This window comes from Apium graveolens, chromosome 6 (genome assembly GCF_009905375.1).
Source record: "Apium graveolens cultivar Ventura chromosome 6, ASM990537v1, whole genome shotgun sequence".
Taxonomy (NCBI): domain Eukaryota; kingdom Viridiplantae; phylum Streptophyta; class Magnoliopsida; order Apiales; family Apiaceae; genus Apium; species Apium graveolens.
This window is the reverse complement of record NC_133652.1, coordinates 293,244,356-293,261,955: the sequence shown is the minus strand read 5'-3', so window position 1 is coordinate 293,261,955 and position 17,600 is coordinate 293,244,356. Positions and strand designations below refer to the sequence as shown.

The 17,600-nt window shown below is 33.6% G+C and overlaps 1 protein-coding gene across 1 annotated transcript; it reads right to left on the bottom strand.

Annotated features, from left to right (window-relative positions):
- Positions 1-10,306: 10,306 nt before the first annotated feature.
- Positions 10,307-11,497, bottom strand: LOC141666235 (putative F-box protein At1g19160). Its single transcript, XM_074472229.1, has one exon. It carries the CDS (start codon positions 11,495-11,497, stop codon positions 10,307-10,309), a length of 1,191 nt encoding a protein of 396 aa, XP_074328330.1.
- Between the last annotated feature and the right edge of the window lie 6,103 nt (positions 11,498-17,600).

Below are 17,600 nucleotides of genomic sequence, written 5' to 3'. Positions count from 1 at the left end.
GTGAAAACTGTTTGATCAGGTTTTCCCCAAGTAGCCTAACGAATGGAAATTATCCAAGTCAAATGTATCAACCATAAATGCCAAAATTTCCCATCAATTTTTTCAACACTATAGAATACAATTATTGAGCCTTTGGTAGATAAGTACTCAAGGGAGACCGAAGGAAAACCAAAAGATGATTTGAAGTCTCGCACTTGAAAAAATTTGTAGTAGTGGAGGAGGATATTTAGCAAATGTCATATTTGAAAGCAGTGGTGTTAAAGAGTCTATGAGTTCACCCTCCAAGACATTTTGTGTTGCCATATTCTGTGACTCAAGAATAAAATTGAATAGGTATGTAATACCCAAGGATGTGAGAATTAATTTTATGGTGGCGGAGAATGGGAGGGATCAGAAGGTGTGGGATGATCTAATAAATTTATACCCGGGAGATTATTGATGGAAAATGGAGATGCTTTTATATAGGTGGGACTAAGGAAATCAGGATGATGTTTTTTGGTGCTGGGAGAAGGATATGCCATGGCTTGAACGCTCCATTTGAAGTATTTTATTGCTAATTTGGTTTGGTCTTTAAAATGGAATGTTTTTGATGCTATCCCTGTTGATACAATATGTGCCTACATTATTTGGGCAGAGCCTGCAGACGCACACCATAATCTGGACCTCGGCCTCTGGATTTCTCGTCCCTGCAATAGTCAAAGAGGGAATAACTGTGCCAGGAATAACCAGGTACACTAATTTTCTTCCATGTTGTGTTAAAATACTCAGTGGTCGCATCTCCGTGTGCATGTTGTTTCTGACTAGTGTTACAAGCGCAAGCACTTGATTTGATTGGACCAGTTTACAGCATGGTTGACAACCAGGTGTTGGGTTTTTATTTTTCTTTTTATATGTTCCCTATTGCTACTCTACTATCTTTTCACTTTACTAGTTCATACTTTTTTCCTTGACTGCAGCTTTGTACCAGCAATTAGAAGAAAAGGGTAATGAAACAGAAAATTCTGAATATCATTCCAGATCTATCATCTTTTTGAATTGGTGGTAAGTGAAAAGGTGAGAGTGTTTTCGATCAGTTGATTCTGGCCCTGAATTATGTTATTTTAATCATTAATATAATTTTTTGTAAACAAAAGTATTAAAATACCAAATCAGTTACAAAAGCCACTTCTATTTCACGTTTCTCTTGATTTTTGCACAAAGCCAAAGAATATGGGTAGCATGCTCTCTTTGCTCACCACTGCACCTTAAATAAAAATCATTTCATTAATATTTATTCTAAGCAGAGCATCTTTTAGCGGAAGTAACTCGTGACTTTCTTTCCGCAGATAGTGTTTTAAAATGAATTCTTAATTTTCAAAGCTATAAATCTATCAAGTTATATATTAACTTATCATCATATTTAAGAACTTCCCTTTTTCTCATTACTGAATTGTTTGCATTTTTTATCAACCTCCTTTGCCGCTTACAGTTGAAGAGAGCAAAAGCTTCAGAGAAAGAAGCATGACTCTATTAATGGTACCAAATAAAGTTGTTACTGTACAGAATCCTCTAGAATCACTAAAGAAGAAAGCAATATTAGCAAATGAAGTTTCAGCTTCCGTCTAATTTTAACCATAATATCGATCTTGGTTTTATTTTGTAAAGCAGGACAAAGCTTCAATCTATTATTCTACTAGAACATAGTTTTCATAGTCTAGTATAGGTTTTAGTGTATGATATATAACTTCTGTTTATCTTTCAATACAATGAAGGTTCTGATAGGGTAACTGCTGTTATGGTTGGTGGATTTTGTTGGTTTTAAGATAATGTCTTATTTATTGGCATTCTAATTTACAAACAGTTCCTAGCATATTTTTTTTGTAAAAGCGTTGCAATATGCCTTTATAGTGTTGCTAATAATCAGTGTAAAATATTGCAAAAAACTCTAAAAACGTTGCAAAAAACACTAAAAAGTGTTGCAAAAATGTTGCATTAATACCCCACATGTGGGCCCCATTGTGGGCCCACAAATACTGTACTGATAGCCCAAACCCTACTGTAACACTTTTCAAGACCTATTGCAACCCCATTGGTGTTGCAATAGCACGTTTCTGTAACGGATAACCAAGGGTTGCAATAGGGTGTCAGCGGGGCTGCAAAAAACTCAATTGCAACGCCTAAAATTGCAACCCCGAAAAAGAGTCACCATAGCTTTTATTTGGCCTTTAGCAACGCTTTTTTGGCCTTCAGTTACGGTTTCTTGGGGTTACACTATCCAATCTATGACGTAGTGAATAATGAATGTGGAACACCAAGATGATGAACAAATGATAAAGACCCAACATAATGGGTTGAACCATTATCCAATAATACATAAGCATCACGTCTATAAACAAGAAGTGTTCTGAAAACGGTACCTGAATTAGTTGCTGACTGATTTGCCGTCAATGCAAACACTGTGGCTGTAAGATTCTGTTAACTACCACTACCACCGCCAGCTATTCCTCCACCAGTGTTGCGCGACACTGTAAAATCCTTTGCCCTGTGGGATATGCTACCACACAAGAAATAAGCCTCAGTCTATCTGTAACAAGCTCTACCTGGATGATGTCCACCACATGTAGCACAAGGAGCCACTGGAATGATATTCGGTTTTCTCCCATACACTGCATAACGGTTCTGCCTTGCTCACGATTCTGCTACTTCCTAGGCTGCTTTTGTCGTTAAAACTGCTGATTCTGATTCTAACCAATATATTTATTTCGGCTATGGAATGAATGACCACACATGTTCTGATATTGTTCGCGCCACTATGCTTGCTAACCACTCTGACCTCCATACCACTCTTTACCCTGTACAAAACTCTGGTCATCGCTAGCTTTCTTACAACCATTATTAAACCTGGAAGTCCTGAAATCTATGCGCTCCTTCTCAACGTCTTTTGCTGCATCAGCCACCTCTGCCACATTATCAAATTTAAAAGAAATTACGGAACCCCTCATATAAGACTTAACCCCCATTTGAATTTATCAGCCTACTGTGTAACAGTCCCTCCACCTGTCCCAGCATATCCATCCAACCTTATAAACCTCGCCATATAATCAGTAATGCTCTCATCATGGTTCTGCATAATAGAATGAAACTCCCTCAAATAAGCCTCCCTATCAGCATTAGAGAACTACTGCTGATAGAAAACCTCTTAGAATCGCTCATATTCCAAAACCTTTGCATACTGATCCCTTTTATACCTTTTCCTCCTCTCCACCACCTCTGAGAATCCCCCTCCAACTTATACACAGATAACCTGACCTTCTGAATGTCATCACAACCCAGTTCATCAATAATCTTCTCGAGATGAACAATCCAATTTTCAGCATCAATAGGAGTCGTTGTTGAACTAAAAGAGTCTGGTTTCTGCTTCACAAACCTCTCCAACCATAGAAACGGTTCCAAATGACGGCCCTGACCGTTCTGATTCTAGTTCCCATTGCCATTTTAATATCCCTGTCCATACTGATTTTCCTCGCCATCCTGATTTCCTTTTCCATTAATAATAAAATCATCATTAAAATTTATATATTCATATTTATAATAAATGCCAGCTATTGCATATATAATATATCTTAATCACCAATATCTAGAACAATAATATAGGAGATAACATAATTAATATATAACTAAATCAGCCCCTTGTTAGTTGTGTCTGAACAAAATCCAATTTATAACCCACATCAAAATTATAAGAATATGATACATTTATAATTTTGGGTGATCACAAGTTTCTAACCATTATTTTCACCAGCTTTGTACAATTTGTCAACATTTTTATCAAAAACTGTTTGATCCATGTTAAATTATATAAAAATTAATAATAAATATAACATAAAGCAAGCCCATAATACTAAAAGAAAGAGACTCTACGTGGCAATTCCTCTTTTCACCATTTTTGTTTGCATCATGAAGTCATTGCACATATAGATCATTTATCTTAAAGATTGTTCATATCAAATTTATATCTTAAAGACTATTCATATAAACTATCAAATTTATATCTTAAAGATTGTTCATATCTTAAAGATCCTTTACAATTTCCGATAAACAATGTTAAAAGAAAAAAAACTAAAAAATATGTATAATTGGTTCTTTATATGTTAAATTTAGTTAGTAGTGACCACTGGCGACTATGATGTTATAAAAATAAAACTATATTTATATCTATAAATATATAAATTTATCACCATTAGATCTCTAAGGCACACTTCAAATTTTTTAGATACGAATTTCTAAAATGTACATTAGAAATATTTTATTATGACTCAAGTTGAAATGATTTGTTCACTACTTCAAAGTCACCTAAATTTATTTTCCTTTTGTTACATGTCTATGTAGGATTTTATTAAAAATAATGGAGAAAATGATTCAACATACCACCTATATTTCAATATTGTTTACCAAAAATTTGAATTTGGAATCATTAATTAGTCAAATACTTGTAGCTTTTGGAACTAGGTTTTTAACTCTCTATTAATACGTAAAAAAAAAATTTAAAACCGTGTAGTTTTTTCTTTATAGTTTTACTACCTTATTACATTATATTTGTTATAATTTACTTTTTAACTCAGATTCTGTTATATATAATATATAAGAGAGATTGAGAGAGAACGTGATAATAATGAAAGAGATCATCTTGTTATTCTATATCATAAACAAAGTACAAGCAAGTCTTATATAGGCTAGTATAATGGATGTTACAAGGAAAATGAAGAGCCGAAGGTTGCAAGTAATTAAGATAATCATATAAATGCTAAGAGTGATTTATTAATATATAACACTCCCCCTTAAATGACTCATAATAACACCATGCCTCGTTAAAACCTTACTAGGAAAAACCCTGTGGGAAAAACCCTAGTGAAGGAAAAAGAGTACATGTGTTAAGAACGTGTAATAATGAGCGTATTATATCTCCCCCTCATTTTGACATGACTATGAATATCAACATAGATCTCGAAGTCTGCATATCCCAATTATGTGTACTAATTTCTTGAATGGAGTGGTAGGAAATGCCTTTGTAAAGAAATCTGCCAGATTCCTTTAATCATCATTCCTTGCACGTGATGTTACCTCATTAAAAATTGCCTGCAATAATTAAATTCATAGCAAAACGAAAATCTCCACTTAATTTATTCAATTTTTGATTCCCTATCACTTTTCTCCTGCAAAATTAGTTACAACTTTATAGAATAGGTTAATGGAGATTGAATAAAATTATCATTTGAAAAATTCAAGATTAACACGCTCTTAATTTATACTTATGTCAAAACATGTATAATAAAACATGTTTTAGTTTACTTAGATATAGTACTTCAGGACTGATAATTTCTTCTCCCTTCTCTCTTGGGCAGAATGGATCTTTCTTCTTTTCTAATGATCGTACAATCATAGGTGTACACACATGATATGCCTTATCCATAATAAACTGTTTAAGAATCTTTTCAATATATAAAGACTAGAGGACAAAGATTCCTTAGATAAATGCTTAACTTGAAAACCAAGGCAGAGATTTCTTTTACCCAAATCCTTCATTTCAAACTCTCTTTTCAAATATTCAATCATCTCATGGAGTTCATCTGGAGTTCTAGTGATGTTTAAATCATCAACATATACTGCAATGATAGTAAACCTCAATTTTTTCCTTTTAATAAAAACAAATGGACATATTACATTATTAGTATATCCATCTTTCAAAAGATATTAACTGAGACAATTGCATAACATATGACCCGATTATTTCAATCCCGATAATGATCTTTTTAATTTAATTGAGTAAATCTCTCGGGGTCTTGAATTATATGCTTCAGGCATTATTAATCCATCAGGGAACCTCATGTAAATGTCACTATCAAGTGATCCATACAAGTAGGCAGTCACAACATCCATTAAATTCATTCGGAGCACTTCTAAACTTATAAGAAATCTGAATGTTATTGCATCCATTACCGGGTAATAAGTTTCTTCTTAATCGATTCTCGTTCTTTGTGAGAAGATTTGAGCATACTAATCTTTCAACTAAAAGTGGTTAAATTCAAAAGTGGCCACATATGGTTGAATTTTTTTTAGGAGGGACTTTCAAATTTTTTGAGGAATTTTAAATTTTTAGGCAGTATTTTCAAATTTTAGGTAAAAATTCAAATTTTCAACAGAAAAAAAGGCTGTTCGAAATTCAATCGTTTTCGGTAAAATTTATTCGATCAGATTTAGTTGGCCGAATTTAGTTAAAAATAAATGATTTGATAAATTCGACTCGCTTAAAATTGACCGCGTAAAAGTCGGTCGAATTTAGTTAAATTTGACCAAAAAATTTTGGTCGAATTTAGCCATTTTTCTTAGAGTGAATGATCATGTTTTAAATTATTAATGATAATTTGTTTTCTAATTAAAAAAGTAATCATATTGAAAGAACGCCCAAAATATACTACTTTACAACTCCAACTGTCCAAAATGCCTACTGGCGGTATATTCCTCCCAAAATACTCACTGAATACGCATTCGGGACATGCGTACTCAAGTTTTTAAAAAATTACAAAGAATACGCAGCACACACATGCGTGTTTTTAATTTTTTTTAAAGAGATACGCATTCCAAGAATGCGTATTCACTTAAAGAGAAAAGTGAATATTCATTCCTGTAATGCGTATCCTTTGTTTTGTTAAAAAGTGAATACGCGTGTGTAGAATGCGTGTTCAACGGGTATTTTGGGCGGATACTGCCGCCTATTGGTATCTTGGACATTTACCCCCCAAATGGTGGGTATTTTGGTTTTTCACCCATAAATGGTGATTTATAATTTCTGAAATTAATATAGACCATGGATAAAATATAATTTATTAATAATATGTATATTATATATATTTATCTTTATAAGTTCAAAACTAAAATATCGTAAGCTCTTGTATTTATATTTTTTTTATGGGTTCTAACAAACTTATTGATAAATTGATTTCAAGATTACCTAGAGAATATGTTGAATATGTAAATTATGATTGGCTAGTTATTTTTAACATCACACAATCAGTTTATTCGGTGGTTATTGGTTAAAGTTTTATTAAGAAGACTAAAAGAAAAGACTAAAGTGTAAAAAGAAAAATATAATACACATGTATATTATTTTCTTACACTAATATGTGAGAAATCAAAAGATGAATTAAAGCATACAAAATAAGCAAAAACTAGCATAATAAGTCGTGCGAGGCACATGTCATTTTCTAGATTTTTTTGTACATCATACAATTATAATAAAAAATTTAATCATTTTCTTATTGATAAATATTGTATAACGTCTAAAAATATCAAATACAAGTTGAGTATCTATCAATGTGTATGATTTCAAGTAAAACATTAATAACGTTCATAACGTTTTTAAATATATCTTATTAACTATGATACATATTTTCTTATTTGTGTCGTGTAATTTGTATTTATTAAATAAATACAAACAGGGTAGTTACTGTACTGTACGTGTAAAAGAAAAAAATTATAGTTAATTCATTAAATATTGTCAATATGTTTATAAAAAGAAACTAAAATTTAACATATATGTATATTACAGAGTCGAGTAAATTTTTTGAGTTTTGGTCAAATAAACACAGAGTAATGAGGTATTTTATTACTAAAGTCATTACTAATTTACAATTATCTTGCTTGATTTAAAAGGATCAGTAATGCATAATTAATGTGGTCAAGAGCTGCAATCGTAATATTCAACAAAGTAGAATTTACTGTTCAATTAATATAAGTTTATTTTTTAAGAAAAATATTATTTCTTTAATTCAACGTTTATGTTAATTTAATATCATTGCTAATTGCTAATGTCTTAATTGATTAACTAAAGTTGATCTCGACCATGTATTTAGCTTTAATCATCTCCATTATATAAAGTTGATTTTATAAGATGTCAGATTATTGTCAATTCATAAATTAAAATTGACATAATCTATTTAGTTTTTAACACATTGAAAAAAAAACTTAAATTTAATTGATTATTCTTATTTTCAGAACATAAAAGACTTTTGTTATTTTCTTATAGTACATATATCAATGACTCTAAAATACAACATCAAAATTGAATCTTTTAATATTGGTTAAGATAAAGTCCACATGTGTGTTTATGTATGTAAATTATTATTTATTATATTTTTGAGTAAATTTTGTTGGTCTCGTTTATTTATATTCTAGATATCTTGGTCATGTATATATCTATTTGTTATTCAGTAAATTACTCAAATAACATGTATTTATGATTATTCAAAAATTATAATTATCTAATAAATAAATTAGAATTATTTATATATCGTAATCGTGGTAGCACTGAAAATCAAACAATATTTATTTTTACTCAACAGAGCATTAGTCATGGATCTGACATAAAAATAATTCATATATCGTCAAGACTAACTACTAATATTCAAAAGTTTTTTTCCCAAGAATTTGAAGATAAATTTGTACTAATATCATCATTCAAATCATTTTAAAGTTTCTTTCATTTATGATACTAATATTTCTTTTTATGGTAACTTTATAACATTGTATACTATTTTTCTAAAATTAAATATTTTCAATTTGATGTTTTTTTAAATATTAGTTGAACTTGTTAATCCTTTCAAAATATCGACTAATATTAATTATTTTATTTAGATAGCATAACATGGATTAAATCAAATAGTACAATACATTATAGTTTTAACCTTTTTTCAAATAATTTAAAATAGTTGTACAATATTTTTCAACACTAAATATTTTTTTTGTAAATTTATTATTGCTAATTTAATTTTTATTTTTCAAAATATTGAATTATATAATTTTACAAGTTAATTATATATATATATATGTATATATATGGGAGTCCTTGTTTTTAGTTCAGTACGGAAGTCCATATACGTTTTACAAGTAAAATAATATAAAAAATAATAATTTTGATACATAATATCAATTGACTTGATCGTATAAAGTGCTCAAAAATATTAATTTTTATTAATATAAGATATTAAAAAATTTATCCTTATTGGTAAGATATTCTCGTCGAGCTCGTAATTTAAATTTATTAAATCTAGATAGTGATGATGTATTTTCGGTTGGGTCATGTATTCAAATTGCGAGTATTTTTCAAAATGGGTAAAATTCTGATTTTGTAGCTAGTAATTTTGATATATAAATCAATTTACTTGATTCTATAAAGATCCCAAAGATATTAATTTTGTTAGTATAATTTTCTCGTCAAACTCGTAATTCAAATTAAACGTATGTAGTGACATGGTATTTACGGGCATGCCATTTAGTCAGATTTCGAGTATTTTTTGAAAAATGGGTCAAATTCTAATTTTGAATTCTAAATAAATCGAAATACGCTAATTATAACTTATCTAAATATGTAGTATATATATATATATTATATAAGTGTATCTATTTTTAACATATAAAAAAATTAATTATATGTACAATTTATTTTTTTATTAAAAATATATGAGACATACTTTTCAAACTAAATTATTTAATAAATAAGGTAATGATCCGTTTATATACTGTACTTAACATTATATCTCAAATTCAATTGTTCAAAACTAACTCTACAAATATAATAATAGTAATCATGTTTAAAGTTAAATAAATTGTCATTATTTACGACACTCACATATTATATGTATGATAAAAAACTTAAGTAATAGTGTGGTGTAGTGGTAAGGTGATGTGCTTGTGAATTTGAAGACTTGGGTTCAATTCCTCCCAACTACTTATTTTATATAAATTTAAAATATAGGGGTAAATTAGTCATTTCAATGAGACTTTTTAATCTCAAATTAAGTTAATCACCAAAAACTTTTATTTCATTTTTGACTCAAAATAGACATATACTATATGCATTTATATTTATAAAAATTAATAATCCAATGTATCATAAAACTACAAAAAGTATTGAAAAGAGAATTTAAATATCAAACAATATTGTATTTCTATTCAAATTTTTAAGGCAAAAATTCAGGTTTACTAAATTGTAAAAAATTAAAGAAAAATGATGAATATATAAAAGATATTTTTGTTTGTTTAAGTTTGTATAAGAAAAAAAATCAACAATAATCATAAATTATTTTTTAATAACCGCAGCTATGTTAGAAATGATCCTTGATACAAAATTATTTAGGTAATATGTTTAGATTAACATATAATAAACTTCATTCATGCTTAAAAAAATAATTTTGAGCATTCATAATATTCAGAGAACCATCCAAAGGCAATTAAGAGAAATATTACAAATAAGACTACTTGATGGCATTGTCTACTGTTGTGGGAACGGGACTGCACCATCTCCGCATGGTCGAAGAGTGTTGGAATAGGAATAAAAACACAAATCGTCCATTCCATATTGATGACAACCAATTAATTCAGCTCTTTTTACTTTACTACTCATTATTCCATCACGGGTCAAAGGATATCTGTAAAGCTGGTTGTCGCCTGTTGCAATCACCAACAAATTTCCATTGATAACTGAAAACCCTGATATGGTTGGCTTCAAATCGTCATACAATCCCATAGCCTTTGACCTAGATTTCAAAATGATCTTCCACTTGTTCGAATGGGCATCTGTTAAAATCCATATGCTAAACACAAGTTTCATTAATTTGATTAAACATATAGATTCTTTACCAGTCCTTGGATCCTTAAACTTGAATACACCAAACTTGCAGCTACAATCAGAATCGAAAATACCCTTTCTTGCAGGCCTGGGAATTTTTAGAAATTTGGAGATAGAGCTCCTAATATTATAACTCACAATATATGGCCAATAAAAAGGACTGTTTTTTGCTATATACTTACCCCAATCTGACATAAAATGAATTGTTCCACCATCATTCTTCAAATAAGCTGCCGATCCAAAATCAATACTCCTTGAACCAATTACCATTTCCCCGTACTCTTCCCAGACTTTTTTTTGTGGCCAGTAAATTCTACATAACTTGGTATTGGTATTCCAAACATCTTGGGAAAATGATCCGACATACATCAACTTATAATCATCCTCATGGTTGTAATCATCAATGTTGCATACAAGAATAAAACTGAAAGGATAATCAATTTTGAAATCACTGGTTGGTTTGATTATTGGCAACCATGTTTTTGTGACAGGATTACATAAGAAAAGTGGATATTCAGCATCCTCTAAATTTTTGCAACATAGTAGTCCGTTGTAGGATGCAATCATTGAGCCTTTGGTAGATAGGAACTCAAGGGAGGCGGAAGGAAAACCACAAAAAGATTTAGAAGTCTCGCACAGATAATTAAGTTGCAGACTAGTTGGTGCAGATTTTGGTTGGATAAAGAAACATGAATCTTCTCTACCCTCTAGATTCTTGCATTGTTTATTTGCAAGCAATTTCCAGGATAAAATTTCATGGCATTCTTTCGAAACTACACTAAATTTAAAAATTGATTTTGCTGGTAGATGAGGGAAGATTTCAAGGAAGTCCATTACTACAGGAGGCTAAGACAGAGAGATAGATTGTTGAGTAATGGAGAGGAAATGAGTGACGGTTTTAAAGTTTGCAAGAAATATATGTTTTGTAACAAAACAAAAGTATATATTTATAGGATCCGGGGAGATACACACCATTATATGAGATTCTTTTTTTAATTATGAGTTTTTCCTAATTTGTATTAGATTTAATGCAAAAATCTTTTTTTTTAAACCATGAAGCATTGGGTTTGAAAAATGTGAACAATGCTCTTTTAGGAAATAGGACAAAGTTGTGATGAATAATTGATACTCAATTAATAATTTAATTTTTCTTATTTACTATTTTAGTCAAAATTGATGTCAAAATTTAATTTTATTCTTCCATTATCGATCATGCATTCTTAGAATAAAAGGTTTAAACATTCTATTTTTATTGAGAAAAAGAATTTTTTTTAAAATAATTATAATACTAGACTTTATATTCATCTTAAAATGTCCGACACTGTCTCGCAAACCATAACAATTGCTAGGGACTGAGGGAGTATCATTTATAACGTTGCATTATCAATGAACAGTATTTAAGTATTTAGGAAGTATTCTGTTACTTACCATATGTTGGGAGGAGTTTAATATTGACAAAACTTGGAAAGACAATATTGTCCAAGCAATGGACCTTCACATCAAAAGATCTACCTTGTCAAGAAGAAAAATGTGATGCGGGTGATGGTGATATTGGATGTACAACTTGCATACCTACCTTCTGGTTGCTTCTACAATTGTGTTTGCAGGGTTCAATATATAAGCTGCTCAAAATCATGTCGTTGTTGAGTCCATGCACTAATATACCAAATCTTAAAGTTTTTTTTTTTGGTAAATGAGCTAAAGCCTCGTAAATTAAACTAAAAAGAGAGAATGTACAAGGGGTGATCCTTCTCTAAAATTCTAAGGAACAAATCTCCAAAAGAATTTAAGAAAAGGATCAAAATAAAATAAAAGGAAACAAAAAAAAAAACACCATCAAAACCAACTAGCAAGCCCCATAACAAGGTGCCAGGGAAAACCAAACAAAGATCCAAATAAAACCCAAATAAACAATATCCTAAACCGGCCCAGCCCAGGAAGCCCATCCTTGCAGATTTAATAAGACTCGGCCCAAACAGAGTGCAGCAAAACCAGAAAAGCCAGCACTGCAGCATACCTTTACCACCTGCACAGCAACATGCACAGTAAACCAAAACCCCAGCACAACAGAATTGGAGAAAAACCACCCCTACTTCAACAAGATACACAGCAGCTTCCCAAAAATGGAGGGAGCGGCAATGCACCTCTCGAAATAGAAGCAGCACGAGCATACAGTAGAACATCAACCCTCGATTCTGCCAGAAACCAAGCAACACCACCTCCATTACTTCGGTCATCGAGAAACAAACCCGGAACCCCCAACAAGCACCTTCCTCCACTCCAAGATTTCCACCAGCAGCACAAGCAGCAGAAAAAACACACCCTACCAAATCTAGGCAAAAATCGCCACTCCAGCCTCGAACATGCAGAAAAGTAGCAGCTTTGTACCACCTCCTTCGATCCAAAACACACGACCCTCCTTTAAAAAACTTCCACCTAAATCTATCTACAAAAATAGTCCCCAACCTAAATCTACCCTTAAAACCCAAATCTTAAAGTTGTAAAGACGATAATTGTGGTTGGGGCATAGACGGTGCTGAATATAAGTGTAGATATAGTAATATAGACTCACAATAAGCAAACGTGCTTGACTAATATTTCTGAATGGATAATAATTGAAGAGATGACTAAAATGAATACATGCTCAATGTTTAAAACAAGAGAAACTAACAACTATAAACCAGGAACTAAATACCTGATTTTTCTCCATTACTCTCCTAGATAGACTCAACTACTAAGACCTATTCTAACTGCATACAACCACGTATACACAGCTGATTTATTATTAAAACAGAATTAATCATATTAAGATTAAATTAATATTCCAACAAACTCTCCCTTAATCTAAAATTGATTAAGGTCCTTCACTCCCAGCAACTGGCGCATCCTTTCAAACTTAACAATTGACATGGGCTTTGTAAGAATATCTGCTCGCTGTGCCTCTGTGTTCACATGTCTGATAACTATGGAACCTTTCTCTACACATTCTCGGATGAAGTGGTAGCGCACATCTATGTGTTTACTACGTCCGTGGAACACTGGATTTTTAGCAAGGTCTATAGCAGACCTATTATCAATGTAAAGCACAACTGGTCCAGCTTTGATGTTCATAATCTGACTTAACAAACTGTGTAACCAAATCCCTTGACAGGCCGCAGCCGTGGCTGCCATAAACTCAGCTTCACACGATGACAACGCCACACATCGTTGTTTTTGAGATACCCATGTGATCAATGATTCATCAAGATAAAAAGCCATACCTCCTGTTGATTTCCTGTCCACAATGTCGCCTGCAAGATCACTATCAGAGAAGCCAGAAAGCATATAGTCACCACGACCTCGAGCATACACCAGTCCATAGTTTAACGTCCCTTTCATGTACCTCATAATTCTTTTTACAGCGTTCAGATGCAACACAGTAGGTCTCTCCATGAATCTACTCACCAAGCCTACTGCATACGCAATGTCAGGGCGCGTATGCACCAAGTACCTCAAACCACCCACCATACTCTTAAAATCCATAGAATTTACAGCTTCACCTTTCTCATCCTTGTGTAGTTGAATCTTTGGTTCCATCGGGTACTTGGCTAAGTTGCACTCTGTTAAGCCAACCATCTCCAACACTTTTCTAGCGTACGCCGTCTGTTTTAACTCGATATGCCCTGCTCCTTGTTTTACTTCAATGCCAAGATAATAACTCAGTTGTCCAAGATCTGACATCTCGAATTCTTTACTCATCTGTGCCTTGAACTGAACAATATTGGTTACATTCGTGCCCGTGATGATCAAGTCGTCTACATATACACCTATAATCAAAGTTTCATCATCCTCCTTTTTAGTATACACAGCATGTTCCAATGGGCATTTGATAAACCCAAGTTTTTCCAGACACTTATTCAGTTGATTGTACCAAGCTCGAGGAGCTTGTCGAAGCCCGTACAGTGCTTTAAACAACCTGTAGACCTTTTGCTCTTCCCCTTGCTTCTCATAACCTTCTGGTTGCTGGACATATACCTCCTCATATAGTTGACCATTTAAGAACGCTGATTTAACGTCCAAATGATGAACTTCCCAAGAATTTTGGGCTGCCAATGCAAGAAGTAATCGTACTGTTTCCATCCTTGTTACTGGGGCAAAAGCTTGTTCGAAATCAATACCACATTTCTGTACATATCCCTTGGCGACGAGTCTTGCCTTATGCTTCAAAATCATCCCATCGGTGTCTTTTTTTACTTTGTAAACCCACTTCAAAGCAATCGACTTCTGACCAGGTGGCAAGTTTGTCAATTCCCAGGTTCTGTTTCTCTCTATAGCTTCAATTTCACAGTCCATGGCCTGTCTCCAGCAACTTTCTTTTACTGCTTCTGCGAAATGTACTGGTTCATCAATCCCAGCTAACAACAACTCGTCAGCTAAGTCATCGTCCAGTTCCTGCTGCTCAGTTTCGTTGTATATGTCCTGAAGTAGCCTGTAACGATGAGGTGACTCGCTACCATCATAGGCATCTTCATTTAGAGTTTCTGTGGTGCTGTAACGAGACTGAGGAGTCTGTGAGGTATGTGACTGAGGTGACTCTGCTTCACCTGATTCAGAAGAATGATTGTTTGACCAGTTTTCATCTCCCATATTTTCCACTCGAGGAGTGCCTTGATCACTCGATATTTCTTCGTCCTGAGTTTCTTCACCGAATACCCCTGCCACAGTGAACGATGTCGACACCTGTGTATCATCTTTAGTTGCATTATTCCAATTCCATCCCTTTGCTTCATCGAACACGACGTCCCCACTAATGTGCACACGCCCAGTGTCGGGATTGAACAAATGGTAAGCCTTTGTACCAGCTTCTCGTCCAAGATGAACAACACGAACACTTCTGTCATCCAATTTAGTTGTATGCACACTTGGTACTTTCATATAAGCAATGCAGCCAAAGACCTTGAGATATTCCACCTGTGGCTTTTTCTTTGACCATGACTCATAAGGCGTTGCACCTTCAACTGCTCGAGTTGGCACTCGGTTTAACAAATAAACGGCGTGCCTTATTGCTTCTCCCCACATATACATAGGCATGTTTCTTTCTTTCAGTAGACTCCTCCCCATGGCAACCACAGTTCTGTTGCGTCGCTCCATAACTCCGTTCTGTTGTGGAGTGTATGGAGCTGTAAAGTGGCGAGCAATACCCATATCGTTACAAAAACTTGCAAAGGCCTTCGAGCAAAATTCTCCTCCTCTATCAGTGCGAAGAACTTTAATAGTCTGGTTTGATTCCTTTTCCACTAATACTTTAAATGTCTTAAAATATGTCAGTGCTTCATCCTTTGTCCTGAGCATATAAACCCACATTGCACGACTAAAATCGTCAACAAACAATAGAAAATACTTGTTACCAGCTGGTGTTGATGGAGAGATAGGGCCACAGATGTCTCCATGGATGAGTTCCAGCCGTTCCTTGGCACTAAAGACAGACTGTGTGGGAAACGGGCGTCTCGCCTGTTTAGACATCAAGCATCCCTTACACACTTCCTTTGGGTGTGTAAAAGTGGGCAAACCATGTACCATTCGATTCTTGGACATCAGATTCATAGAGTTAAAATTCACATGACCAAGCCGTGCATGCCAAAGCAAGGTCAAATCATCTGCTTTTGTTAACAAACACATTCTACTAGTATCCTTTGTTAAAACCTTGTATAATCTATTTGATGCACGCTTCACTTTCATTATCATGGTATTTTTCTCATTATAAATCCACAAATATTCTCCCTTAATAATCACTTTACTACCACCTTCAGACAATTGGCCCAATGAAATTATATTATTACATAGACTTGGAATAAAGTATACCTCTTTGAGAGTACATTCCTTGCCATCCTGAGTTGTAAGATTGATTGATCCTTTCCCATGTATTTCAACTATGGATCCATCTCCAAACTTGACTCTACCTCTCACTCCTTCATCCAGTTTAGTGAACTTATGACGGTAACCGGTCATGTGGTTACTAGCCCCATTATCGAGATACCACACACTTGTGTCCCTTTGTCCTTCGAATCCAGCTTTGTTCAATTTTGGACTTACTCCTCCTTCATGGAGCAAAATCATCTCATCCTTGACACCATGACATTATGCCAGCAAAAGAGTGGGTTCATCATCATTTACATAGGCCAAATTTGCCTCATGAGTCTGCTCATTTTCTCTCCTGGGTTTACGACACTCCGCAGCATAGTGTCCGTATGCACTGCAATTAAAACAGCGTATGTTGTTTCTGTCACGACCACCTCTAGAGAAGTCTCTTCCCTTTGTTACATCTCTTCCCCGTGAGCTACCTCTGTTCGCTCGCTTCACCCACTCATCCCGAGTGAGTAATAGTTGGTCTTCCTTATTCTCCCTTTTCACCCATTCTTCTTCGGTGAGAAGTAGCTGTTGATCACTGCTCTCATTTTTCCCACGTACTCTTTCTTCATGGGCCTTAAGAGAGCCCACTGTCTCCTCAACAGACATTTGCTCCAGGTTCCCGAACTGCTCAATAGCTGAAGCTATCTGTAAGAATCTGGTGGGTACAGCTTGCAGAATTTTCTTGACCACGTATTCTTCTTCAATCTCCTCTCCCAACGTACGTATATTGGCTACTAAGCCGTTCAGCCTCATGCAGAAATCGTCAAGTTGCTCAGTGTCCTTCATAGTGAGGGCTTCAAACTCTGATTTAAGAGTCTGAACCTTCGCTTTTTTACTTTATCTGCACCCAGATGTACTGTCTTGATGGCATCCCACGCCTCCTTTAAGGTTTTCTTGTCTGCAATTGACAACAACAGGTCCTCAGCAATTCCCTGGTAGATTATAGCCATTGCACGTTTATCTACCTTATCCTCGACAGCTGCTGTAGCTTCTTTAGGTTCTATAGCATCCCACACGTCGTGGGCTTGCATGAAAACCTTCATTTTTA

Excerpts from the sequence above, each read along its gene's own strand:
- LOC141666235 (XM_074472229.1), bottom strand. The coding sequence starts at position 11,497 with ATGGACTTCCTTGAAATCTTCCCTCATCTACCAGCAAAATCAATTTTT.